At 49.2% G+C, this 26,576-nt stretch overlaps 2 protein-coding genes across 2 annotated transcripts; both read left to right on the forward strand.

Annotated features, from left to right (window-relative positions):
* The first annotated feature begins 2,377 nt into the window (after nucleotides 1-2,377).
* Nucleotides 2,378-13,753, forward strand: LOC129340384 (monocarboxylate transporter 13-like). Its single transcript, XM_054995158.1, has 5 exons — nucleotides 2,378-2,712; nucleotides 7,728-7,943; nucleotides 9,038-9,181; nucleotides 10,415-11,188; nucleotides 11,769-13,753. Exons 2-5 carry the CDS (start codon nucleotides 7,733-7,735, stop codon nucleotides 12,035-12,037), a joined length of 1,398 nt encoding a protein of 465 aa, XP_054851133.1. The 5' UTR covers nucleotides 2,378-2,712; nucleotides 7,728-7,732; the 3' UTR covers nucleotides 12,038-13,753.
* A 643-nt stretch (nucleotides 13,754-14,396) lies between these two features.
* On the forward strand, nucleotides 14,397-25,113 carry LOC129340007 (monocarboxylate transporter 13-like). The gene is made up of 5 exons (XM_054994550.1): nucleotides 14,397-14,401; nucleotides 20,702-20,919; nucleotides 21,768-21,911; nucleotides 22,482-23,255; nucleotides 24,854-25,113. The coding sequence occupies exons 1-5, from the start codon at nucleotides 14,397-14,399 to the stop codon at nucleotides 25,111-25,113; spliced, it is 1,401 nt and encodes a 466-aa protein (XP_054850525.1).
* The last annotated feature ends 1,463 nt before the right edge of the window (nucleotides 25,114-26,576 follow it).

Here is a 26,576-nt window from a genome sequence, read left to right on the forward strand (position 1 = left end):
CCCTGCAGCGGAGCGGAGCCTCCTCGGAGCGCAGCGGCTGAAGGCCAAGGAAGGTTTCCCCTTACTGGGAAATGGTTCCGCGGAGCAAGTAAAAGCGCCGCGGAAGAAAAGCCCCCAGAGGCACGTGCGCGCTCAGCTCCGAATACAAAGGCCGACTTCTGCGCACCGGAAAGGGGAAAGGGTCGCAGAGGAGAGAGCAGAACAGCGGCCTAACCCAACCCCCTCCCGCTTCTCCCGCTCCGCTTTCATCTCTGCCACGCGCAATTACCCCCTCCCCCAATATATTGTTTAGCCAATAGGCAATCGCAGGGTCCCTATGCAGCTCTTGCTGTCATGAGCTAGCACAGCCACCGGCTTAACCCTTTCGCGACAGAAGGGGGGACACTTGCACTCTGTGGCACCGGCTTCCGAAACCCTTCGGCTGACGGTGGAAGCCGGACCCGGCATGGAAAGCAGGCCCCTGCCGCCCAGCGGGAACGCCGCCATAAGGAGGAAACGAATACTGGCCTACCTTACAGGGCTGTTGTAAGGAACGCTGAGACGGTGTCTATGAAGTGGGTTGGACGTTCTGTGGTGGAGAGTGCCATCCAGTCATGGCCACGGAGTAACAGAGGTGGCTTGCCATTGCCTGTTCCTGCAACCCTGATCTTGGTTGCAGGTCTCCCATCCAAACACTAACCAAGGTCGACCCTGCTTAGCTTTCCGAGATCTGACGCGAGCCCTTGGGCCGACCCTGTATGCCCAACCGGGGGCCATGGCCCGGAAATCGATGTTGTGGCTAATTTTAGCTTGTCATTGGCATGATGTAAACTGACACATTGTAGCAAGGTCTTGCTTGGCTTGTGAATCCCAGAGGGGGAAGACCTCACTGCCAGCTGTTGGGGGGGGTTGAAAAAGGGGAAGAGGGGCTTCCAGCTGAATTCTGTTAATTGGAAAGGACACATCAAATAGATGATAATGATGACGATAAACATTCGATTTATATACTGCCCTTCAGGATGACTTAACACCCACTCAGAGGAGTTTACACAGTATGTCATGATTATCCCCACAACAACAATCCCTCTGTGAGGTCGGTGGTGATGAGAGAGCTCTGAAAGAGCTGTGACTGGCCCAAGGTCACCCAGCTGGCTTCAAGCGGAGGAGTGGGGAATCAAACCCGGTTCTCCAGACCAGAGTGCAGCGCTCTTAACCACTACACAAAACTGCCCCTTGAGGCAGTCCTGGGAGAACAAAAGGGGTTGTGTCAGGTGACTATATGGAGGCAATGAGTTCCGAAGACACCTAATGGTCCAAGCAGTTCCAGGTAAAGGGGGTCATTTAACACAGGTAATTAGAGTCTATTTATTTCAGTCCCTCAAGACGAATTACACAAGTGCAAGTCAACACGATCACCAAATGTTTCAGAAAGATGCTTTGTTAAAGGTATAGACACTGTGGCCTATATATACTATTGCTTACAGGGCCTGCTGTCTGTACCTTTGGCTGTCATTTCTTATGGCCTAGTGTTGATGCTTATGCTTCGGTTCAGCTCCGTTTTCAGATTTCTGCACTCCAATCAGATTTCTGCATCTGACGAAGAGAGCTGTGGTTCTCGAAAGCTTATGCTACAATAAAGTTGTCTTCAAGGTGCTACTGGACTCTTTACTATTCTGCAATCCAAACCGTATTGCTTTGTTTGCTGGATGTCCCATCCCGTCCATTGCGTTGGACTGACTGTGTGCCGCCTTGAGTCTCCGTGAGAAAGGCGGGCGATAGAAGAATGGATGAATGAAGGGGCAAATCAAGCAGGCAGAAGCGGCCTCCGGCCAGCCCACAAGCCGAGCCAGCAGGCCTCAAGTCCCGCCCTTCCGCCGGCGCTCGGTGCCCCTCTTTGCAACCGCGCCGAATGGCAACGCGCTCCGGGGCATCGCGAGCTGCGCGTCCCCCGCGCTTCGCGTAACGCGGCCGCAAGTAACCGAGCAGCTCCTCTTCGGCGTCTTCTTCCTCGGGAAAGGAGGCCCGGGGCGTCCGTGGGAGCCCACCGCCAGGTAAGCAGGCACGCCGCCCGGGGAGGAAGCCGCGCGGAATGCGAGCCCGAGGGAGCGCGCCCGGGGCCGGCCGGCACGGAACCAGCCCCCCCCCCCACGCCCTCAGTGCGGCTGCGCCAACCTGGCCCTTTTCCTGCCGATTCTTTGGAAGCAGATGAGAGGGCGGGGGGCGGGGCTTCCCGGCGCCTCTGCTCGGCAGGCCCCGCCCCCTTGGAGCCTGCAACAGCAGCCCGTGCCGGGGCTCCCGCTGGCGCGCGCGGGGGGCAGACGTTGCTGCGGGGTAAGGAAGGCGAGATTGGGGGGGGGGGGAGGACCGGCGCTGTGCACGTGGGGGGCATCACCAGAGCCCCCCCCCGCCCGCCTAACGGGGGCTTCTTCTGTCGCCGCTGCCCTCTCCCCACGGTCGGGAGAGGGAAGAATGGCCTGGGAATGGGGGGAGGGGTTGCGCGTGCAGCCTGTTCTCCGCGTGGACTTCGCCCTCCGAGAGGCCCGGGGGAGCTAGCAGACCCCTCCCCCTCCCCTTGCCACCTTTTCTTCCCAGACCCGGCAGCGCGCGCGAGAGGACGTGTGGATCGCCTGGCCGGCCCCCTGCGTGTTCCGCCGGGCACCTTCGTGGCTCATCGCTTTGCAGCAGCGGCGTAAGGAGTCAGGCGGAGGAGAGGCAGCCCCCTTGAGGACGCAGGTGTGTGTGTGGGGGGGGGGGGCAGGTCCTGTGGCTGCCTATTTTCTGGCCAGTGCTGGCGGAGCCGGAGATGGGTCCCGAACGTCCAGCCTGATGCAGAGTTCTGGTGGGCTCCACAGCTGTTTTGGATGATTGAGGAGGGCTAATAAGAGGCCTGGCTGGTGGGTTTTGATTGGGCGGCTGCAGGTGTTTCCAGCACTTTTTTGTAGTTGGCGGAGCCTAAAAAGTACTGGGGCTCCGTGGAGCCTGGGGTTCTTTGGCCACTGGCCTGGAGGAGGCCCTCTGCAGCAGAAAACGGAAAAGGCAGAGTTGAGGGACTTTGCACAGCCCAGCAATGGTCCATCTACTCCAGTATCCCGTTTCCTATGGTGGCCAACAGACAGGACACAGCGGCCAGGCCCTCTCCTTGGTGTGCTCTTCTGGCGCTGGGAGTCAGGCGGCCTCTACACATGGACATAGACCCGGAGGAGTTAGCTGTGTTAGTCTGTAGTTGCAAAATAGTAAAGAGTCCAGTAGCACCTTTAAGACTAACCAACTTTATTGTAGCATAAGCTTTCGAGAACCACAGCTCTCTTCATCAGATGCATCTGGTGAAGAGAGCTGTGGTTCTCAAAAGCTTATGCTACAATAAAGTTGCATCTGGCAAAGAGAGCTGTGGTTCTCGAAAGCTTATGCTACAATGAAGTTGGTTAGTCTTAAAGGTGCTACTGGACTCTGCTACTGTCACTGTGGCGAGTAGCCACGAGTAGACCTCCCTCCCATCCATTTGCCTAATGGCCCTTCAGTGCCATCTATGCTTGTGGCGTTTGCCTCATCCCCTGGCTGTGAATTCCACAGCTTGACTACTCACTCAGTAAAGCAGTGGTTCCTTTGGTCTGTCCTGAATCCGTTGCCCATCCTGGGGAACTGTGAATTTGATGATGTTCCTTTATTGTATTGTACAGTTATTTTAACATGGTCCCCTAAGGAAAAAGCCTTTTTGTTTTACTTTTCCTTTGTTAAGTCAGTTGCTGTGACTAGTTATGGCCTGGCAGGACCAGAGCAGGCCTTGCCTATGTTCAGTTATTTATTTGGATTTTTACAATATTTATAATCTGCCTTTCTCACTGATAGCTCAAGGCAGATTACACGGTGTGAGTCATTACAGTCAATTCAATGGAACTTGCATAGGAAAACTTCTTGTTGCGTAAAACGTTCACAGAAATTGCATTTGTTCTTCATAAAAACTTGTTTCTGTGATGCCCCATCCAAATTAACTTCCCCCTCCCAATTTTCTATATACTAGCTTGATTGTGAGCTGCTTTGATACCAGATGCTGTGGTGTTATTACACTGGCGAAGCCGGTAACACTTCAACAACCATGGCAATATATGGTGCCATACCGGAATTTGATGGAGTCAATGAGTGGTCTGTTGAGAGGCTGGAACATTATTTTAAAGCAAACAAGACTGAAGATGCAGATCAGTGGAAATCTAAGTTTTTGGACTGTTTGTGGGCAAAAGATACATATCCTCTTAAGAGAATTGGTGGCACCTCAAAAGCCAAATGAGAAAACTTTGAAAGGATTGTGCACTCCGGTACAACAGCATGTCAGCCCACGACCTTCAGCAGTGGTCCAGTCCTGAAGTTTCAGCCACCAGCAGAAACCTGGAGAAACTATTTCTGAATTAGCAGTTGAGCAGCGTTCTTTGTCTGAATTCTGTGATTCACCCTAGACCACATTGTCCGCTGCATTGCACAAATTATTGAAGAAGAATGTTTCATGGGAATGGGAGAAGGCTCGAAAAGAAGCATCCCTACCAAATATCACTCCGTGCCCAACTAACTAAAGTTAAATACCGTAGCTGAACTACGTAGCTGTAACAAAAATGAAAAACCACACTTTATTAAACTTCTTCACATTACTCTACAGGCAGCAGTTAGCTATCCAAGCTCCAATTACTGGTGAACAAAATGCTCTTTCCCCACCGAAGAAGGGAATGACACACAGTTCTCCCAGCAGCACTTGCTTCCAGAGCAAACAGAATTGTTTATATTGCACACAGGCAAAAACAATTCAATATAATATCAAAAAAGGCGTGAACAATTCAGAAAACGACCACTAAGGGTCTACAGTAGTATAGATATTTCAAGACTTGCAATAGACGTATAGAGGTACAAAATTTCCCACAATACATCAATCTGTAACAATAATATTTTCTCAAGGACAAATTATGTAACTGCTGACGGGTTCGCCAGCAAGAGGTTCCGGTTTCCGGATGCCCCTTCCTCAAAGCAGTTACAAAGACCACAGTTCAGACGGATATACAATCTCAATAAATAAAGCAGCAAGTCCAAAAATCACAACCTCTGAAGTGCATAATAGCGGCTCGCTCAATGTATTGTGGGAACTACATGGTAGTTCAGCTACGGTATTTAACTTCAGTTAGTTGGGCACGGAGTGATATTTGGTAGGGTAGCTTTGGCCATGTCCCTCTCGACTGTTTGGTTGTTTGGTCGAAAAGAAGCATGTCAAACCTCAAAAATTCTGTTGCAATCCTCCAGCATGCAGGCACATTTTGATCTTAGATTACCAATGGTGCTGGCTTGTGATGCCTGCCCGTATGGCATCTTGTCCCGTATATACCCAAGATGGATCAGAGGGACCGATGGGATTTGCTTCCTATCTCATGGCTCCAACAGAAAAGAATTTTGTCAACTTGACAAAGAGGCCTCGGCAGCTATTTTTGTAGGGAAGAAGTTCGTCAGTATTTGTATGGCCCTGCGCTCACCATCCTTAGGGACCACAAACCGTTACTCACTCTTTGGGTGAAAAGAAGCCAGTACCTCCGATGGCCTCAAGTAGGACTCCGCAGTCGGCCCCAACAGCAGCTGCCTACCAGCATGAGATTAGATCCTGTGCTGGCAGCCAGAATGTAAAGGCTGACACTTGTATTAGATTACCATTGCCTGACTCCCCTGCACAGGTACCAGACCTAGGAGTTCCGATCTTACTAGTGGACTCACTGAATGGAACACCAGTGATGGCCGAGCATATCTGCAAAGAAACCCACAGAGACGTGGAACTCGCCCCCGTTGTGGGATGGGCGCAGAATGGTTGGCTGGGCAGAATCCAGGATGCAACATTACAGCCTTTTTTTTTAAAAAAAAGGCGATTTAATTGGAATTAGGATTTTATGCAGGATGCCTCACATAGGGGAGCAGAGTGATAGTACCTGGTCAGCAGAGAAAGCAAGTTTTGAAACTCACCCTGGTATCTCAGGAATGAAAGGAGTGGCTCGTGGCTTGGTTTAGTGGCCAGGTTTGGTTTGGATGCTGGGCCCGTTGTCAGGAAACTCATCCTGCATCCCCAATTGCTCCAACCCACCCCTGGGAATGGCTGGATAAACCCTGCAGTTGACTGTATGCGAACTCTGCAGGCCCGGTCGGAGGTAAAATGCTTATGAGAGAGGCAGATGCCTGCACACAATTGGTTGGAGGTTCGTGTAATGTCTTCAATCACTGCTGAGGCCACTGTGGGACAGTTCAGACAAATGAATTGTCGAAGGCTTTCACGGCTGGAGAACGATGGTTGTTGTGGGTTTTCTGGGCTGTATTGCCGTGGTCTTGGCATTGTAGTTCCTGACGTTTCGCCAGCAGCTGTGGCTGGCATCTTCAGAGGTGTGGCACCAAAAGACAGAGATCTCTCAGTGTCACAGTGAGATCTCTGTCTTTTGGTGCTACACCTCTGAAGATGCCAGCCACAGCTGCTAGCGAAATGTCAGGAACTACAATGCCAAGACCACGGCAATACAGCCCGGAAAACCCACAACAACCATAGTTCAGACAAATCTTTGGCACGTTTGGTTTGCCTGAAATTTTAGTCACAGGCGATGCCCCAATTTACAGGGGCTGCCACCTGGGATTTTATGCCATACAGTGGCATTTGACACATATGCACTGCCCTTTATCGCCCATCCTCCAACGGGTTGGCAGAGTGGGCAGTGCAATCAATGAAGTTGGGACTGCAACATGTGGGACAGGCACCTCTTGAGATTTCTACCGTGATACCAAATGACTCCCCATGAAACTATAGGAGTGTCTCCGACAGAACTCACGTTTGGTCGATCGCTAGGCTCACATATGGATTTTTTGGGACACGCAGTAGACAATAGGATTTGTCAGAGCCAAACAGTTATGCATTGTAGACAGTCCCATCAACCAACTCCTTGTGCCTTTCAACCAGGAAAGCATGTTTGGATGTCTGTTTTGGGGGGAGACAGCTGATGGATGCCCTGGCAGGGGTAAGAGAGCAAGCAGGGCCTGTATCCTTTCAAGTAAAGCTGCCTTCAGGACAGATACTTAAGAGACACCTGAATCACACCTGCAGGGCACCATCAGAGGACAGGGCCTGCAAAGGGGCGACAGTAGCCGGGTAAAGTCAACAAGGGAATAGGGGATGTCATAGAGACATCTGCAGAAGGGGATAATCCCAACACAGAAGCAGCCCCAGAAATCAGGAGCGACCAGGGAGCAGGAAACCCCCGGGTAACGAGAGTCAAGATATATCACAGAGGGAGAAAATGTTCTAGCTGCAGTTTCCAACCTGAGAGTGGTGGTGGTGGAGAGTGCCGTCAAATTATAGCTGACTTACGGTGAGCCCTGGTGGAGTTTTCATGGCAGGAGACTAACAGAGGTGGTTTTGCCAGTACCTGCCTCTGCAACCCTGGTCTTCTTTAGACATCTCCCATCCAATTATTAACCAAGGCCAACCCTGCTTAGCTTCTGAGGTCTGACAGGATCAGGCTCACCTGTATTTTAAGTATATCTTGGTGTAGAAGCCTGATCCTGAGAAGGCGGGTTGATGCTGAGCCTTGGGGTGAAACAATCGGTGCCCCCCCCCCCATCCCACCCCACAAACGAGGCTTGTGGCATGTTAAAGATTGATCGACTGCACGTGGGAAAGAGTTACAGGGAAGCCTGAGCCCCACTTACGTTGGATTTTTCTTCATGTCCTTCCTCTCACCCCCTCATAGGATCCATGCCGTACCAGGCAGTGGTCCACCCTGAGCCCCCCGATGGGGGCTGGGGGTGGATGGTGGTGCTGGCAGCCTTCATCCAGTCGGCCCTGGTCTTTGGGGTGATCCGCTCCTTCGGGGTCTTCTTTGTGGAGTTCGTGGAATACTTTGACGAGCTGTCCAGACGCATCTCCTGGATCACATCCATTGGAATTGCTGTGCAGCAGTTTGTCAGTGAGTGGGGCGGGGGGGGGGAGTGTGAATTCAGAGTACGGATGAATAATTTAAGATGCATCTTGTTCTGACATTGCCCCCTGCTGGGATCAGCTACTATTACAGTCATTATTCTGTATGTGTGTTACTTGCCAGTGCCCTCCCTCTCTGTTGGCTGTGATGTCATGGAATATCCACAAACACTCCAACATTTCTAATTGGAGGGGGCGGATTATGATAGGATGTTAGCAGGTAGTGTTTTTCTGTAAAACTGAGGATGAAGGAAACCAGAAAAGGGAATTATATGTTTCTGGTAGGAAGCAGGGGTTGGAGTGAGAAGGAAGCAGGAATTTTATGCTGAGATTGAAGACTGTGGGAGGACAGGGGAAACTAACAGATGAGTTGGTAGGGTGGTGAACTGGCTGGTGGGGGGCATGTTTGAAGGGCCATTTGGTTGAACAAGTGGGTCTTCCGGGGGACTGGAGCCAGAGGAACTGAGAACAGAATTTTCCTCTCTCTTCTCCCTGTCCCCACCCCCCTTTTTTGCTGATCTTTTCTGTTTCTTTTGTGGTCATTTTGATTGATTGTGCTGGTTTCTCAGAAAAAAATTTCCCATCAGCTATAAGGGGTTGGTCTCAGCTTGACTGCTGCACTGAATAAGTTTGCTTCTGATTCTTCTACGCTGCCATTTTAGTTTTATTAATGACTTAGTGTGGGGTGGTTGATGCTTCAATTGGGTTCTCATCTTTTGTTACTGCTGGGAACCATCTTGGCAATAGGCTCTGAATAAACAGTAGATACATATTTTAAGTTGGGTGGGGGAGAAGTTCGACCGGGCATCTGGAGCAGTGGTGCAAAAGGCCACGGAGGAAGGAAGGGGGAAAGGGGACTGCAAGACAGTCAGCCAGCCATTGTGGATGGCAGAAAGTGGGTAGGGGCATCATGAAGGAGGAACCACTCTGTGCCATTCTTAGCAGAGGTGTGCCCTTCTCAGTCCTCCTCAGCTAGCTGTGACCCACAAGAGCATGGCTACACTTGAGCACTGCCATAAATGAGGGAACTGAGTGCAGCCCAAAGAATGGAAGTACTCTAACCAGGACCCCTATTTCTTTCAGGTCCAGTGAGCAGCGCCCTGAGCACTCGCTATGGGGCACGCCCTGTCGTCATGGCTGGAGGTTTCTTCTCCAGTCTGGGGCTCTTCTTGGCATCGTTTGCCACCAGCCTGGCTCACCTATATCTCTGCATTGGGCTTCTCTCCGGTAGGTTCTCACTGACATGGCAAACTATCCAGTTATCTGCACCTGTCACTCTCTGAATTTCCTGGCACCTAAACCAAGTCTTGATTCAGTGCAACTGAGGCTCCCAATTTTGCAAGTGGAACATTTTATAGCAAGCCAAACCACTTTCATTTACTGCCCTGCTTGACTGGAAAAATTAATTGCACTTCTTGAGTTTCAAAGGAAAAGGGAACAGGGTGACTCGACTTTGGAGAAAAATGGAGAAGATGAAAGAGGGCAGGCAGGGCTGTGAGGAGAGCATTGGAGAAAGAGCTCCACACAGAATAGTTGTCGTTGTCTGAGGGGAGAGCTGTTCTTCTAGGCAAAAAGGTGTTAGGCTTTGTTCAAGATGGCTGCCGCTCAAAGCAGCACCGTCGCTTTCAAAATGGCTGCCACTCTGTAAAGAAGCCTGAAAAGGGAGCTGTCAGTCCTTGGCAGGTAGAATCCCCAAGTTCTCCACAGCAAACATGCAGGTGTATCGGTTGAAGTAACTTTATTAGAGAGCCATCAAGTTCAAGGTGCTCAGAGAAGTAAATTGGCAGAAGTGATGTAAATGGAGTTGGTGAGGTTAGTTATAGGGAATGTTCCCGCCATCCGGATAAGGACCATTAAAGTTTTGGGCGTGAAAGAGCTGGGGGGGGGGCGTGAAAGGGAGAAGCTAGGTTTAGGCTAGACAGAACGAAGAATGAAATCATCTCAGTTCCCAAGAAGGACACATTTCGAGCTGGCCGCAGCCAGCCTTCAAGGACCCTTCTGGAGGCAGTGGGGAAAGAGAAAGTAAATACTTGTGAGATGACCTACTGCCTTAACATCAATAATAAACTTCTCATGTCCTCAGAGGACCACTACGTAACACAGAATACATTCATGGCAGATACGCAGACAGGCATATTTGACAGGAGCTACTGAGTGAAGGAGCAAGTCCGAGGCCTCCTTCAAAATGGCAGGCTTTGGTCAAGATCCCAGCGACATTAGAAGGAAAGCTGGGTAGCCACCACAAAATGGTGGATTAAGGAGGATGACAAACTTTGGGTAAGGAGAAGAGCAGTTAGATCTGATTTTTATTTGTAGGAGATTATTTTTCTTGAGGGAACTGCTTAGAAATAGCTCAGGCTGCTACGTTGCCCTTAGGGATGTTGCTTAGATGGAGTGCAGGGAACCCAAAACAAGGAATGACCTATCCTCTTTTCTTTCCCGGTGTGTATCTCTTGGCAGGTTTCGGCTGGGCCTTAGTCTTCACCCCGTCTATGGCCTCCATGGCTCGTTATTTCAAGGCACGCCGGACACTGGCCACGGGCTTGGCGTTAACCGGCGTGGGTCTGTCTTCGTTTGCCTTCTCCCCGCTCTTCCAGTTCTTGGTGGACACATATGCATGGCGTGGAGCCCTTATGATCGTGGCAGGCATGTCCTCCAACCTGGTGGTTTGTGGTGCCCTCATCCGTCCACTCACCCTGAAAGAGGACCTGGCTGGCCCCTCAAGAGGGGACTCGTCAGGGATGTGCCTGAAGAAGTTCTCGTCCCTCTTCGGCCTGCATCTGTTGTCCCACTGGCCTTTCATGCGATTTGTTCTTGCCATCACCCTCATCAACACAGGGTATTTCATCCCCTATGTCCACTTGGTGGCCCGGGCAAGAGAACTAGGATTTGATGAGTACAAGGCCGCCTTTCTGATGTCGGTAGCAGCCATGGCTGACCTCTGTGGCCGCCTCTTCTCTGGTTGGCTGGGAAACTGCCGAACTTTCCATCTGATTCACATCTTGGTGACTTGGACATCTCTGACTGGCATATCCTTAGTGCTGATTCCATGGGGACACAGTTATCCGCTTCTGGTGACCATCAGCCTGTGCTATGGTTTTTTCTCTGGAGCCCTCACTCCTGTGGTCTTCTCCATCATTCCTGAAATCGTGGGCATCAAAAACATCTTCAGTGCTATGGGCCTGCTGCAAATGATCGAGAGCATTGGGGGACTGTTGGGGGCACCACTTTCAGGTAGGTAATGTTCCGAGTATAGATATAGAACACCGTCTTTGCCTTCTCCAAGGCTTTCTTGCTACTAGGGGGTCAGTGGAAAGCAGGTTTCCACTGGCTGAAAATAAATTAGAGTCCTTTTGAGCATATTTAGAATGCATTTTCATATCCATGAGAAATGACTGCCAGTTTCCTACCCACCCTGATTTCATGTCAGAGAGTTTTCAGGCAAGCTTGCTGTCACGGCCATCCTCTCTCAAAGTTAAGCATTGAACCAGGCCTTCTGTTCCATAGGAGCTGAATTCTTCGCTCCCCCCATTTAAGGTTTGCATCTAGAGAGCAGGCCTCATCCAGCCTAAATTCAGCTGTTGTGATTTTGTCATTATGCCTGAAGAAAAATCTCTTGTCTCTTTAATGGAGGCTTCAAAGGCTGTTATTTAACCAGGTGACATTATTTTATCTCTCTGCCATGAAAAGCACCAACTGCCCATTTGCACACATTAATCAATAGGACAGGACATTTTTCTCCAGGCCTGTTGGCAACTCTAGCCTTGTGGCATGTGTTCCAGGTCACTCTTCTCTGTCTTTCTCTCTGTTCCAGGTTTCCTGAAGGACGTTACGGGTGACTACATGGCCTCTTTCTTAACGGCCGGTTCCTTCATCCTGGCTGGAAGCCTCGTTTTAGTTACTTTGCCCAACTTCTCCACATGCTTGACTCGGCCCGCTCCGCAAGAACCAGACACTAGGATGGAGGGTGGGGGAGACTCTCCCTTGAGAACAGCTCCTGTCCCTGTGGAGGCCCCCCTTCCCTATGAGAGTCCCCCCTACGAGGCTATACTCAAGGCAAAGAAGGCGCTTCCCAACAGTTGACACAAGGGTAGGATCCAGAGGAGCCAAGATAGAAGCCGAGACTGTGGGGGACAAGTAGCCGACTGCCCACGGAAGACAGAGCTGATGACACTGTAGGGCCAGCCAGACCGAGGGCTCGTTTTCTGAGGGAAGGTGGGGAGGTGACACACAAAGGCTGACGGGGACCAAGAGGTAATTGTCGGGCCTCTGTTGGGACGTTGCAGCCGCTGCTGTAGAGAACTCCCCCACCTGTTCCTTTTGTTCATAGCCCCCCTTTACTCCGCTACCCAAAGGAGTTGGGGGCTGCAAGAAAGCGGCTGTATGTCGGAGGCCGAATCTAGCATGAACTGTGTGCCCCAAAACTCCAGATACCTGTTGTAAGCAATGCTGGCCATGAGTCATCCCTCAACTTCTTACATTCCCTCAGTCCCAGTCACAAGGGCCTCCTCCTTGCCCAAACCCTTCTGCTCTCTCATAACCCCCCCCATTTTCTCAGCCTTTGCCTTCCATCAGCATCACCCAGAGGAGCTCTCAGGCGCGTCCTCTCGTTCATGTGGCAACCGTGCTGTCCTTGCACCAGTGTGCGAAGATGGCCCTTCAAGCAGAGGCAGCTGTTTCATCTGAGAGCCATGTGCCCCCACTTGTGCCACCCTTATGGCACTTCCCAGCCCTCTACACTCAAGCTTGTAGCCTGGGACATCTCCCTTGGCCAGGCTGGGGCCTGTCCTGCTGGGCTACACCCCACAGGAGAGCAGAATGCTGGTTTAGTGAGACCATTCAGTTGCAGGGACCAGCAGGCGGAAAGACGCCTGTCAGCAAGTCAGCAAGACCCACTTTGGAGGCCAGCTCAGCAAATCTTTATAGTCACATTCCAGTTTTTTACACATGAATCCCAGCATGACTTCAGGTGAGCCACACTGGCGGGTCTCTGAAAGGTGGTCTTTGGAGAGGAGGCGTGATAACCTGCCTTATCTTGGAATAATATTGCCTCCCAATGGTGCTGGGCTTGGCAGCCCCCCCCCACTTGGCACCTAGACTTGCCGTTCTGCCAGCGAGAGGAGAATTCCTCTTACTTCCTTGGGTCTGAGAGAGTAAGTCCTTGGCCTTCAGTCCACTTGTTGCAGGCGCCCTGGAGAAACGCCACTCTAAAGGTATCGATCTCCTCGGGCAAAGATGGGCAAATGTTTCAGTCTGAGGGCCACATCTGGATCCCTGCCTGCTTTCGAGGGCTCTGATTTGGATGCCTGCAAAAGTGTCTGGAGGTCCAGCTGTGCTCCTCTCCTGTTCTGCTGCTCTGAATGGCTCTTTAGGTGTTCCACACTCCTTTGGTAGCATTGGCTGGCTAGCCCGTGCTGCAGTCCGGAGGATGGAAGCTCCCAAGAAATTAAGCAGCCGGAAGGCTGGCTGAAATACTCCCACCTGGGAGCCAGATGTGGCCTCATGGGCTGTAAGTGGTTCTGTGTTCTGGTCCAGAAGCTGTGCCTTCTTCCTTTCTAGCCTGGAGGGATCCTCATGATCTTGCCTTTTCGGGTAAGATCACTTTCTGCCTTAGAAGGGCTGCAGAAATCAACAGGAGTTAATCCGAGTGTGGGTCAAACCGGTCGTGTGAATGCTCTGACAGGCCCAATTTTATGATTGTGTGTGGCTTGAAAAATCTTTGAACAGGGTTTTGCTGGTGTGGATCCATGGAGTTTTCAAAGGCTGGCTCAACGCAAGTTTTGCAGGAAATAAAATCAGTGTGCGGTTCTGACTTTTCGCTGTGCAAAACCTTTTTTGACCGACTTTCTTTTGCTCCGTTAGCAGCATGGCAAGATTTGAATCCTGCAGCCTGCTTGCAGGCCACTTAACCAACCTTGCCTTAACATCCACGAAGAGGACTGGAGCCTGCATTTTACCCACCTCTGCCATCACCCCCTTCTCACAGTCGTCGTATCCATTTCATAACTTTCAAAGATCCATTCCATAACTTCCTGATGTCCAGCATTTGCTGCAGTTAGAGGTTCGGCTTAAGCAGGAGTAAGTGATGGATTCGCTCTGAAATAGAGGAGGTTTTTAAATTTCTTTTCCTAAGATAAAAATGAGGCATTTCCAAGAGTCCTTATAATCCTCTTTCATGTAGCATAAGCTTTCAAGAACCACAGCTCTCTTCGTCAGATGCATCTGACAAAGAGAGCTGTAGTTCTCGAAAACTTATGCCTCAATAAAGTTGGTTAGTCTTAAAGGTGCTACAGGATTCTACTATTTTGCAACTACAGACTAACGCAGCTAACTCCTCTGGATATTTTAATCCTCTACATTCTTTAAACATAGCCATTACTCACGTTTTTAAAAAAAACCCTTTAGCTGACTTTTAAAATTATGACAAAAGTTCAACAGAAAAATGAGGTGAGTTTTGGGGTCCAGATTCCTGAGTTTTCTCCTTGATCTTGAAAAGAGAAGCAGATATATTGGGTTACACAAATGGAGGGGGGAAGGCCTTGGTTTCCAAAAAGGGATTCTGTTCCTTAAGGAGGGGGAAGCGGGCTTTGGGGTTGTGCTTGTGCTGCTCACTAGTACTCAGTACTGGAACCTTTTAGGAGGTTCTCCGGTGTCCTCTGGGGGAAATTGGCGAAAATTGATGCAACTGTATAGATGAGTACCCGCATACACACACACACACCCAACAAAACTGGGGAAGAAGGATGCTGTTTGCTGGGAGATGTGGTTCTAGAGTTATCCTAGTTCTTTGAAAGAGCCAAAACAATACTGTGAACTGTTATTGTAGAGATATGTCTGTTTTTGTGTTTCCCAGATCTCTTCTCAGGCTCTGTCGTTGCAGGAACATTACCCATTGTGAAAACTGGACCTTTGTAAAATGCATGCTGTATTTAAGCTCCCTTTTGTCACACCCTCTTAAGCAATAGCGTAAATGTTTTCACTGGGAAATATTTCAGCAATTTCCTAGCTGGTTTGTAGACCTAAAATTCCACGTGTCAGTTGTGTGCAGCTCAAGAGGTTTTACCAGCCAGGGACTCAGGCTGGAGTGCAGGTGTTTCAGCCTCTTGCACTGCAAGCAAGTCCAGAGGTCCTTTAAAGAGCAGCGACCATACAGGGTCCAAAGTTTTCATGAGCCACAACCTGTCTTATCAGATGTGCCATATGACATGGGCCCCTGGAGAGTTGCGCCTTCTGCCCCTCTGCCAATGTTGCCTCCTGGCCTCAGATAAGTTGCTTCGGAGGCAGCTGGGACTACACAACTGACTTTCGCAAGAAGTTGGTTGCCTTCCAGAAATGGTGCAATAGATCAAACCTGCCAGATATGTGACTTGACTGCTCAAAAGCCCCCCCCCCCCATTTTGAATATTCCTGTATTTGGAAGGCTTCGCCCCAAGTCTTGAGTTTCATAGAATATCTTTTATGTAGGATACCTCCTTTATGTTTTTATCCCACAGGACACTTTATTTTAAAAAACACTTCTTAATTATACAACAAATACACATAAATATACTTTAAGAAAACAAGGGAAATGGACAAATACAAAACAAAACAAAAAATTAAGAAGAAAAGTGAAAGGAAAAAATGTTTGCAATTATTGTTACACATTTTGGTTCACAGTTGCAGCTTTCTTGCCAGAGGGCACTTTTGTTTATTCTATTTATGTTATTTATAGTCTACTTTTCTCACTGAAATGCAAGGCAGATTATGCAGTGGAAGCCAATATGATCAAAGGCTAAGACATTCAACAAACAACACAACAGGGTGTGTTGTATGAAAACGAGCAGAAATCTGACACAGAGTTAAACCAATGGTGAAACAAAATACAAGCAAGTTGCCATGCTATGTGAAACGATGTGGCAACTACCCAGTAGGAGCATACTTGCCACAACACACGATACAAAGTAGTATAGTCTACAGCCCCTCTCCCTTTACTGAAGCATCCCATTTCCTGACAGCACAGCCGTCTTATCTGCGTAGAAAACCTCTCTGGAATAATTCAGTTTTGCATAGTTTGCATAAAGCCAGGAATGTGGGAGCTTTCCTGACCTTTAATAGCTTGCTGAACTGCCTTCCAACAGGTCTAGGCCGAAACCCTAAAAACAGGGACCGTCTGTGTTGCTGAGTCTTTCCTGGGGTCTAATCTATTTTAAAGGTGTTTTCTGGGTTCACAAGGGGGCATATTGCTGCAGATGCCCAGATGCCATTCCTGGTGCTAAGGAGTGCCCAGAAACTTGCTAAGTGCAACGTGGGGGGGGGGGGGGACGGGACGGGACACAGGAGTTGCCCTTGCAGCGCTCCTGGCATGTTTGGTAAACAGCAGGCCTTAAAGCTGTGGGGTAGACTTTGCTCTCGAGGTGCCATGTGGCACTGTCTAGCCCCTCTCCCTGTCTGGCCTACAAGTGATGCCCTTTGGAACCTGTTTTCTCTGGAGTAAAAGAATTAACCATCAAAAGGAAAGATGGGGGGTGGGGGGAAGGTTGCTGTCCTACATACAAAACTTACTGCACAAAGCTGCTGTCCTACACACAAAACTTAACCTGGTTAAGTCCCGCTGAACTCAATGGGACCGGAATGTGTAGACATGCACAGGAAATCTCGTCATATTCTCTTCTTGTAAAACCATAACTCACTTTCACCCAGTTTCCTTTTTTGGATAAGGTGCACAGGAGCCATTGCAAGGCGCTCTGGTTCTTCAGCCTGACAGCTCAGCTCTCACAAGCTTGTCTGGCGTGGCTTAATTGCCAGCAATGTCACTCAATAAGGACAATATCTGGTTTGCCAAGACCTGCAAGCAGAAAATGAAGCTAAGGCAGCAGTGGCCAAGATTCAAAAGTGGGAGGGACCATCGGGCCAGGGTTGAAGCAGCTGCTGGTGGCTGACCAAGCCCATGTTTGGAAGCCCGTGCCTTATTTTCCCATGCTGCAAACTCTTGCAATATTGCAGATGGTAATAAAAGTTTCTTTGGCCTCAGGTGACCCCCAAGATTTGAGACAGGTCCTCAAATGGCTTTCTGCGTGCCTCTCAGAAACTTGCCCCTGAATGACCCTTTTTCCTTCTGAAGAATGACAACCCTGATCCCTTGGGGAGGGGCTTACTTGCTATAGAGCACCCCACCCGCATTCTCTGTATCTTTTTAAATGTTCTTTGCCTCTCCTGGCAGAAGGCTGTTTGCTGCCTCCTGTTGGAGCACTCTCTCTGAAGTGTCTGGCTGGTCTTTCTTAGTAGTGGCTTTGATCCCAACAAGAGTTACATCTTTCTAAACCCATTGACACCAATGGGATTGCACTGTTCAGTGCTGTGGGACACCCACCCTCCCTGTAGAGATGCATATGGGTCTCTCACTGATTCCCAGCTCTGTTAATATATAACATGGCTCTCCCTTTTAGCTGGGCTTTCTGTCATTAACTGGTGGCTCAAATTGTTTTAGAGGGATGGGTGTTCTATCCTCTGGGGGCCTGGGAATGGTGGTGTTAATAATGGGTTGTTTTGCTCCAGAAGGTTGAGGTAGGGGTTGTAGATTTATTTGTTTTTTTGTTTGTTTATTTCAAATTTCTATTCCACCCTCCCCGCTAGCAGGCTCAGGGCGGATAACAACATAATCCAGAGGAGTTAGCTGTGTTAGTCTGTAGTAGCAAAATAGGAAAGAGTCCAGTAGCACCTTTAAGACTAACCAATTTTACTGTAGCATAAACTTTCGAGAACCACAGTTCTCTTCATCAGATGCATCAGAGATAGGGGTTGTAGGCCTCCTTGAGTCACCCTGATGGGGGTGATTGTGGTATATAGTTCATCAAAACTAAAAATAAAATAAAAGTTCAGCTTGGGTGGTGTGGAGGCCAGGGCCAGGAGTCAAGCTGTCTTTCAGAATGTGAAATTAAGAGTCCAGTAGCACCTTTAAGACTAACCCACTTTATTGTAGCATAAGCTTTCGAGAACCACAGCTCTCTTCGTCAGATGCATCTGATGAAGAGAGCTGTGGTTCTCGAAAGCTTATGGTACAATAAAGTGGGTTAGTCTTAAAGGTGTTACGGATCTCTTTACTATTTTGCAACTACAGACTAACACGGCTAACTCCTCTGGATCTATGACCATTTCAGAATGTGGTTATCCAATATCCTGAAGGAAGCAGTGTTGGACTTGGGGCCAAGTGTGCGTTTATTGAGCCACAGCCCCTCCTTCAGTCAAAAGGTCTGCTTTTTTTACCCCCCCCCCCCACAGAGAGACTAGTAATAGCAACATAAATGAGGCAATATACATCAACTTGTGGAAATCTGTGCCTTGAATGGTACCTCAGTGTGGTGTAAGAGACCTGGGTTTGAATCTCCACTCTGCCATGGAAGCTTGCTGCGTTACCTTGGGCCAGACACAGACTGTGAGCCTCACCTACTTCACAGGTTTGTTGGGACAATAAATTGGAGAAGAAAAAAGTAAGCCATTTTTTATTGCCGTTAGGGAGAAAGAGGGGATATAAATGACGTCAATAAATAGACAAAATAAATATCCCCGTGCACAGCCAAGGTTGAAGGCTTCCTCCAGCCTAGGGTGTTTTCCTCTGACAGAAAATGAAAAATGCTCAAGCTCCAAACATGCCTGGAAAAGGGTGGGGGCAGGGGCAGGATGCAAGCCTGTGTTGTTCTTACATTGTATTGTGTGGGGTTTCTTCAATGCTCCTCTCGTGTGATTTTGGTTTGAACAGGAATATGGACCCAGAACCTCTTTTTAATGCCACAAGACAGAGTCAATATATGAAAATGTAATCTTTATTTTAAATCATTTACACCCTGCCCGTTGACTTTGAAAGCATTTAGGGCAACTTACAGTAAACAAAAACACCATTAAAAATACAACTCATTCATATATGACGTAAATAAAAAAAAATAAAAAACATGAAACCAAATGGTAATAGGAAGAGAGTGCCTCTGAGCATGTAAAAAGTGTCATTCCCTTGCTGTTGTTTCAATATAGCAACACAGATAAGGCTCTCCTGATGATAACAACTTAAAGACCCAGGGCGGCTGGGGGTGTTTACTCTGTACTCCTGAATGTTTTTTAAGTGTAGGCAGCCTACACAACTGAGGCAGTGTTTCCAAGGTGTGCAAAAATGTTTCCAGGCAGGTTTGAGACCCTGTTGGACTTGGAGCCAGGGCCAAGATCACTCCCCTAAATCATTCACTCCGTCACAGACCATGCCCTGCTGATGAAAAACCATTCTGGTTGCCGGCAAAATAGGTTGATTGTGCAGCTAGAAGGTGGCTGCTGGTTGAGAAGACTTAAGGACAAAGAGGGAGACTTTGTCCTGGCTCATCCCCTCCCTGAACTGGATTCAGCCTCAACCTCCCCTGGGATTTCTCAGCGACGGAAGACACAGCCGTGCCTGGCAAATTTCAGGTCCCAGTTAAGTGGTGGTGGGGTGGTGGTGTTCCGTCGGCAGCAGGATTGCTAACTCTGGGCTGGGAAATTCCTGGAGATTGGGAGGTGGGGAGGGCGGGGTTTGGAGAGAAGAGGGACCCCTAGGGAGGTCTCGTGCCATAGAGCTTACGCTCCCAAGCAGCCTTTTTATTCAGGGGAAACTTCTGTAGTCTGGAGATGAGTTCTAATTCTGGGAGATCTCTGGGCCCTGTTGGTATCCTACCATTTTATTTTCACAATGAACAATCCTTTGGAGTAGGCTGGGCTGAGAGAGGGACTGCCCCAAAGCTTCTGAGCAAAGTAGGGATTTGGACTTGTAGCTCCCTGGCCTAGCTTGACACTCTTAGCTGCTCTGTCACACTGCCTATTGGGTTGGGTTTTGAGTGGGAGATCTGGGTTTAGAACCTCTCAGACGCGTAGCTCACGGGCTGCTCCTGGCCTAGTTACTCACTCTCAGTGTAACCTGCCTCAACAGACTGTTTAGGGATAAAAGGGGCAAGTTATCTGTTGGGATCCCCTTAATGGCACGGTGGGGCTTCTCCCTCAAACGGCAGCAAATAGAGGTGGGGTCACCCAGGTTATATCTGAAGGGGTGATGAAATCTGGACAGTAAAAAGATAACTTACCTCCCCGTCTGGGAAAGGAAGAATAAGGCACAGAAGAGTTCCTCCAGGGGGTGGATTTTAATATATTGTAGCAGTAGGCTTAACCTGCAGCAGAACTCCTGGGTTCTTTTGAGAGTCACAAGATGCTTTTCTCCTGGTGGGGCAGTGAAATTCAGCTTCTGCAATCCCACCCCTCCCCCAGTGTTGTGGAGATGCCCTCACACCTGAATGGCCACTTCATGCATTTCCCAGGAGGGAAAAGGTTGATTCTTCTGGAATGAGGCACGTTGGGCTTGACCGGAGGACGCTGAGATATATTTATATGGCTGGACCGCTCTCATGCTCCCCCACCCCCACCAGCTCTCAGCTTCTCACCAATTTAACGGCAACAACATTCAATGTATATACCACCCTTTAGGACAACTTAACACCCACTCAGAGTGATTTGCAAAGTCTGTTATTATTATCCTCACGACAAGCACCCTGTAGGGTGGGTGGGGCTGAGAGAGTTCTGAGAGAGCTGTGACTGACGCAAGGTCACCCAGCTGGCTTCAAGCGGAGGAGTGGAGGATCAAACCCGGCTCTCCAGATTAAGAGTCCTGCCGCTCTTAACCACGACACCAAACTGGCTCTCTTAAATTCTCCCTTGTGACGTAATCTGCTTTGACGGGTGCTTTCCTGCTTTTCCCCACAGGCCAAAGGTTCCCATGCCTGGCCACGTCCATCCTGCACCCCCCGATGGCGGCTGGGGGTGGATGGTTATCCTGGCCGGCTTTGTGCAGACAGCCTTGGTCTTTGGGGTGATCCGCTCTTTCGGGGTCTTCTTTGTGGAGTTTGTGGAATATTTCAGGGCACCCTCTAGCACCATCTCCTGGATCGTGTCCCTTGGGGTTGCCATCCTGCAGTTTGCAAGTAAGAGAGAAGCTTTTGAACTGGGTGTTATTTCATACCTGTCAACACTGGAAAAACTGAAGGACAGAGATTGTGGTGCTGGCCTAAAAATCCCATCTTCTGGCTCCATATACACTGATTCATGCCGAGAGCCAATAGAACAGGACCCGGTTATTTCAAACAGAGCCTTTATTGCACTGCAAGGATAATACAAATTAAATGGAAAAGACTGAGTCCAGTAGCACCTTTAAGACTAACCAACTTTAATGTAGCATAAGCTTTCAAGAGCCACAACTCTCTTTGTCAGATGCAGCTGATGAAGAGAGCTGTGGTTCTCGAAAGCTTATGCTACAATAAAGTTGGTTAGTCTTAAAGGTGCTACTGGACTCTAACATTTTGCAACTACAGACTAACACAGCTAACTCCTCTGGAGAAATTAAATGGTAATTCCTATTTATTTAGCTACATTGAAACAAAACTGTCTCCTACGATATTTTGCCACGTTCTGAAGTTATAAGTTGAATCTGCAACAAAAGTAAATGGCTTCTTTTTGTTTGGCTGTGATCACATATATGCACAGTTTCTGCCAGTCAATGAGTGCTGATTGAGCGGTGGCGTTGCGGTTGCAGAGCAGCGGAGCTCTTCCAAGGAAGTCTGTGTTAACCCAGCATCTCCCCTCTTGCAAAACGCACCTTCTGTTCCGGAACGTGTCTTCATTACTGTGTGATCTGTTTTACTCAGGAGCCGAACTCTCATCAGGAACATTCGCTGCTCAGCTGCTCACAGCTTGCTTATTCTAACAGACGATATTTACTGCGTGAACGCTTTTCATGTCACACTGACTGGTCCCTTTTTGATGCTTTGCACAGGTCCAGTGGGGAGCGCCCTCAGTGCCTATTATGGGGCACGCCCAGTAGTAATGGTTGGTGGTTTCCTCTCTGGGCTCGGCTTGCTGCTGGCCTCCTTCTCCATCCACCTGACTCACCTCTACCTGAGCATCGGCTTGCTTGCAGGTACCTGCCTGGTCCGGCCATCTTTCAGCTGTCCACAGAACTGGGACCTGCCTGTTCTCAAGAGGATGGTACAACGGGACCCAGAAATAAGGAGGATAAATCTACTTTGATTTTTAGACACAGTTATCTGGAAATTGCTTTCTAAATACTATTTGTTAACATGTTCAGTAACCCTTTTGTGACAAGCCTCCCCAAACATGCTTTGAACCTGAGACCTCTCTGGCACTCTGGGGGTAAAACTAGAAGGGTATCGAGGGGAGATGTGTTAAAAGATCTTCCAAGCATCTAGCAAGGGTAGGACTTAAATCTGAAATAGTGTTGAACTCCATAACCCATTTTTATCAACACCAGAATACTAAAAAGTAATGTGTAACTACGGTATTTCTGAGCATGTGCAGAGTGTCTTTCCCTCACCACATTTGCCAGAAAGATAACTTGGTTTCTTCAAAATTTGACCCCCCCACACACACTCATTTTGAACTGGCAAGCAAGGGAAGGGGGCAGCAAGAGGGGTCTTTAGCAAGATTGTTCCCCTCCTCAAATCTTAACCACCTGCTTTGCTCCCATCAGGGTTTGGCTGGGCCCTCGTCTTCACTCCTTCCATGGCCACCGTCTCTCATTATTTCGAGAAGCGACGGACGCTGGCCATGGGTATGGCTGTTTCGGGCGCTGGTGTCTCTTCACTGGTCTTTTCTCCGCTTTTCCAGTACCTGGTGGACTTGTATGGCTGGCGAGGGGCGCTCATGATGGTGGCGGCGATGTCTTTGAATTTGGTGGTGTCTGGTGCTCTGCTGAGGCCCTTGGTCTTGGAAGGCGACAACGCGCCGAACGGCAAGGCCACGCCTTCCAAGTGGCCAGCAACACTTGCTTCACTCTGCAGCCTGGAGCTCTTGTGCCATGGACCCTTCATGCGTTACGTCTTGGTTTTCATCCTGGTAGATGCAGGGTACTTTGTCCCCTATGCACACTTGGTGGCCCATGCGAGGGAGGTGGGATGTGACGAGTACCAAGCCGCCTTCATCATGGCAGTGGCTGCTGTTGCGGACATGTGCGGCCGCATCTTTGCCGGTTGGCTTGCTGATTCCGGGCTCTTTGGCCGCCCCCTCCACAACCTGACTCTCTGGACAGTCCTCACAGGGGCCTCTCTTGCTCTGTTGCCCCTGGGACACAGTTACACCTCCCTCATGTCTCTGGGCACCTGCTACGGGTTCTTCGCAGGTGCCCTCGTTCCTCTTCAGTTCACCAGCCTGGTGGAAATTGTGGGCACTGGACACACGCTTGGGGCTATCGGGCTCATGCACATGTTGGAGAGTGTGGGGGCTTTGCTGGGGACCCCACTTTCAGGTAAAGGCTTCAGTTTACTTCTCTTGTTAGACAGTCCCCTGGTGGTGGAAGGTTGTGAGTAGGCTATGGGTGGAAATACACATAACTAAGTACCTAGGGATGCTCAAGTGAACCTCATTTCACATGCCCCCCCCCAACTTTCCATGCACTTGCGCACACAGTCCTTCTTCAATTTGCTCTGTGTGAATATATTCACACGTTCAGTATCAGTTCCTCCTCAACTACCAAAAGTATCCCAGTTCCCCCATATCCATTAATTGGAATGCAGGTCCTGACACTTTCTCCCATAGAGTTGTCAGGTCCCTTGACCCTCCCAGTGGAAGGAGGGGCCCAGCGCTTAGCTTACTGCTGCTCCTGGCAAGCTCCTCATCCGTGCGTGGCCCTGATCGGCCCATTTGGGGCCCAAATCAGCCTGCCGAGAAGCACACGCTCTCAAGGTGGAGTGATAACGTCAGCGACATCGTCAGGCCATCCCCCAAAGTAGCCATTTTCTCCAGGTGAATTGATCTCTGTGGCCTGGAGACCAGTTGTAATTCCGGGAGATCTCCAGCCACTACCTGGAGGCTGGCAACACTAATACTTGGAGAGGGGGAAATGAGAGGACCTGAGGGGAAGGCAAGTGGGAATGTTACAGGCATGGAGAGGACAGAAGGGACTATGTGGAAAGGGGGTGAGGAAATGTGGGAGAAGATTACAGAGAGAGAAAGCTGAAAGGAATAATCGAGGCACCTGGGAACAGAGAGAAATTAGCTTCTTGTAACCCTAAACCATGTTCTAGACCACACTGTGGCAGAGTTCTAGGTCACCTTAATATATTCTAGTGGCCAGTCTCACTATATGGCTAAGTAACACCAATATAAGTTCAAGTCAGTCAACAGGCTTAAAGTCTTACTTTCTCCCCAGGGGCAAGAGGCTAGCTAACTCTGACAATATACCTAGTATAATCCATGCACTGTACAAACTAGCTAACTTAAAAATGTGTTCTAAATAACCTCAAGGAAAAATAACATTTTAGATAGCTTGGTATCCACACAAATTCACATGGTATATGTCTGCTGCTATAGGTCAGCAGGATATTCTAGAAAAGCAGGAATCCTTTATACCGCTAAGTGAGCCTGTTAGAGATTAAGGGTCAGAGTTTTTTTTCAGCAGGAACGCGGTGGAAGGGAGTTCTGGAACCTCTTGAAAATGGCCACATGGTTGGTGGCCCCGCCCCCTGATCTCCAGACAGAGGGGAGTTGAGATTGCCCTCTGCGCCGCTGGGTGGCGCAGAGGGCAATCTCAACTCCCCTCTGTCTGGAGATCAGGGGGCAGGGCCACCAACCATGTGGCCATTTTCTCCGAGGGCGACTCACTGAGTTCCACCACCTCTTTTCCCAGAAAAAAGCCCTGTTAATATGAATGATGGATTTGAGGTTACCTTCGCATTAAAATTGTCACCTCCGAATTTTGGATTGTGAGTCTGACAACCTGACCCAATCCAATGCATCAATGCCACGTTATGTTCTTGGTTTCTCTCAGTTAAAGAGTAACCCGGAAGTGATGCGCGTGGTGCCGCCAATATGCTGGAAGCTAACCAGGGCCTTTTTTTGTTCCAGGGTGGCTGAGGGACATCACAGGAAACTACACGGTCTCCTTGGTCACTGCTGGAGCCTTCCTCTTGGCCAGCAGCTTGATCCTGGCTACGCTGCCAAACTATTTCTCCTGCTCCAGGCCATCGGAAGCCGAGGAGGAGGCGGCGATCAGTTCTCAGGACCGTGATGCCGTGGAGTTATGGAAGTTATCCCAACAAGACGAAGAACTCTCGCAGCCTGAGGCAAAGGCCGATCAGGCCGCCCTGGGAGACGGGACTCAATAGCCTCCTGCCTTGCGTTGCTCCAGTGTGGCTTCAGCGGCGTTCATGGAAGACAGCAAAGTCTTCGTCCCAGTTTCCGGAAAGCGATTGGTTGTTTGTGTGTGCTTGTCAGAAAGAACCAGGTGAGGGTGTTGCAAGTCAGGAAGTGGGAAGTATCTAAAACTGAAGAGGGCCTCTGGTCTTCTTGGCTGTGCTCTGCGGGATAAACAATCGCTAACCCACATGTTGCTCTCTATGGTGCTACTGGACTCCAGCCTTGCTCCAGCCCACAAAGGTGGTCAGTCATTTTTGGAGGTTTTTTTCCACTCTGACAGCAACCAACCTGGTCCAACACTGGAGTCATCTTGAGTGTAATGGAAGAGGAGCTTGGTTTAGGCTGGCAGGTGCCTGATCATTCCCTTCCTATTTTGTGTGACACTTCCTTTTGCCTCATAAATATTATTGGTGAAGAAATGTACTGTATGCTAAAGGTCTCCTCAATTTCACTTCTAAGGGAGAAAAAGATGTTTGATGGAGGGGCATTGCTGAGCAGGGAAAGGTTACCCATCCGTTCTTAAAAGAAGCCTAAATGTGCATATAGCTGGATAATTGCTTGATCTCCCACACAGTTGAAAAAGTTCCAGAATCTCCCTGCTTCTTCTGAGGCATGTGGAAGTGAAATGTTATTTGTCACAATTTCTGGTCCTTGTGGTAGCTGCACTGAAATACACACACTTCTGTTGCTGGACGAATGGGTGGAGCCTGTTTCAATGTTCTCAAAGCTGTTATGAAAAAGGCAATATGCTGTTATGTTCGTGGGATCAGATGGCGTCTGTAGATCTCCACTCTACTAACTAGGTGACCTCGGTGTGCACTTTCTCTCTTAGGCAAGGTCCTTGCGTAGATAAAGGAGGAAAGAGAGAGCAAAACTATGTGTACAATGCTTTGAAAAGTGCTGGGATAAGAATCAAGTAAGTAAAATGTGGCTTGGAGCAGTATGCAAATCTGTACAGCCAGGCTAGAGACCGGTGGGGTGGGGTGGGGTGAGAGATGTCTCTGCCCTCCCCCCTCCCCCCACATTCTCATGGGCAAAACTGGTCTTATCAGCCATTGGCAGCACCTTGCAAAGCTTTTATCTGGCTGTAGCTCAGCGGGAATTCTGCAGACTCTCCCCTGTAGAAAACACGCTAGGAAACAGAGGCCAAAGTGGAGTGGGGAACGGGTGTGCTGGCGTGCAAAGGCTTGGAACTGTTTTATGATCCTAAAGTGTAACAAATAGTTAACGATAAGATACTTTTTAATTTACATTATTTACAGCCTACCTTTCGCACGGAGACTCACGGCAGATTGCATAGAGTTAAGTCAATATGATCTGCAACTGAGACATCCAATAAACAGCGCAACAGGATTTGGACTGCAGAAAATTGGAAGACGAGTAGAAGTCAGACGCAGAGCGAAAACAACGCTGAAATGCAGCAGCTGCAATT

This window comes from Eublepharis macularius, chromosome 12 (genome assembly GCF_028583425.1).
Source record: "Eublepharis macularius isolate TG4126 chromosome 12, MPM_Emac_v1.0, whole genome shotgun sequence".
Classification (NCBI taxonomy): Eukaryota; Metazoa; Chordata; class Lepidosauria; order Squamata; family Eublepharidae; genus Eublepharis; species Eublepharis macularius.

What these genes read in the sequence shown, in the direction of transcription:
- LOC129340384 (XM_054995158.1), top strand. Translation starts at nt 7,733, where the DNA reads ATGCCGTACCAGGCAGTGGTCCACCCTGAGCCCCCCGATGGGGGCTGG. An exon ending in CTGCATTGGGCTTCTCTCCG is followed by an intron (nt 9,182 to 10,414) that starts GTAGGTTCTCAC and finishes ATCTCTTGGCAG; the next exon opens with GTTTCGGCTGGGCCTTAGTC. An exon ending in GTTGGGGGCACCACTTTCAG is followed by an intron (nt 11,189 to 11,768) that starts GTAGGTAATGTT and finishes TCTCTGTTCCAG; the next exon opens with GTTTCCTGAAGGACGTTACG.
- LOC129340007 (XM_054994550.1), top strand. An exon ending in TGCCATCCTGCAGTTTGCAA is followed by an intron (nt 20,920 to 21,767) that starts GTAAGAGAGAAG and finishes TGCTTTGCACAG; the next exon opens with GTCCAGTGGGGAGCGCCCTC. An exon ending in GCTGGGGACCCCACTTTCAG is followed by an intron (nt 23,256 to 24,853) that starts GTAAAGGCTTCA and finishes TTTTTGTTCCAG; the next exon opens with GGTGGCTGAGGGACATCACA.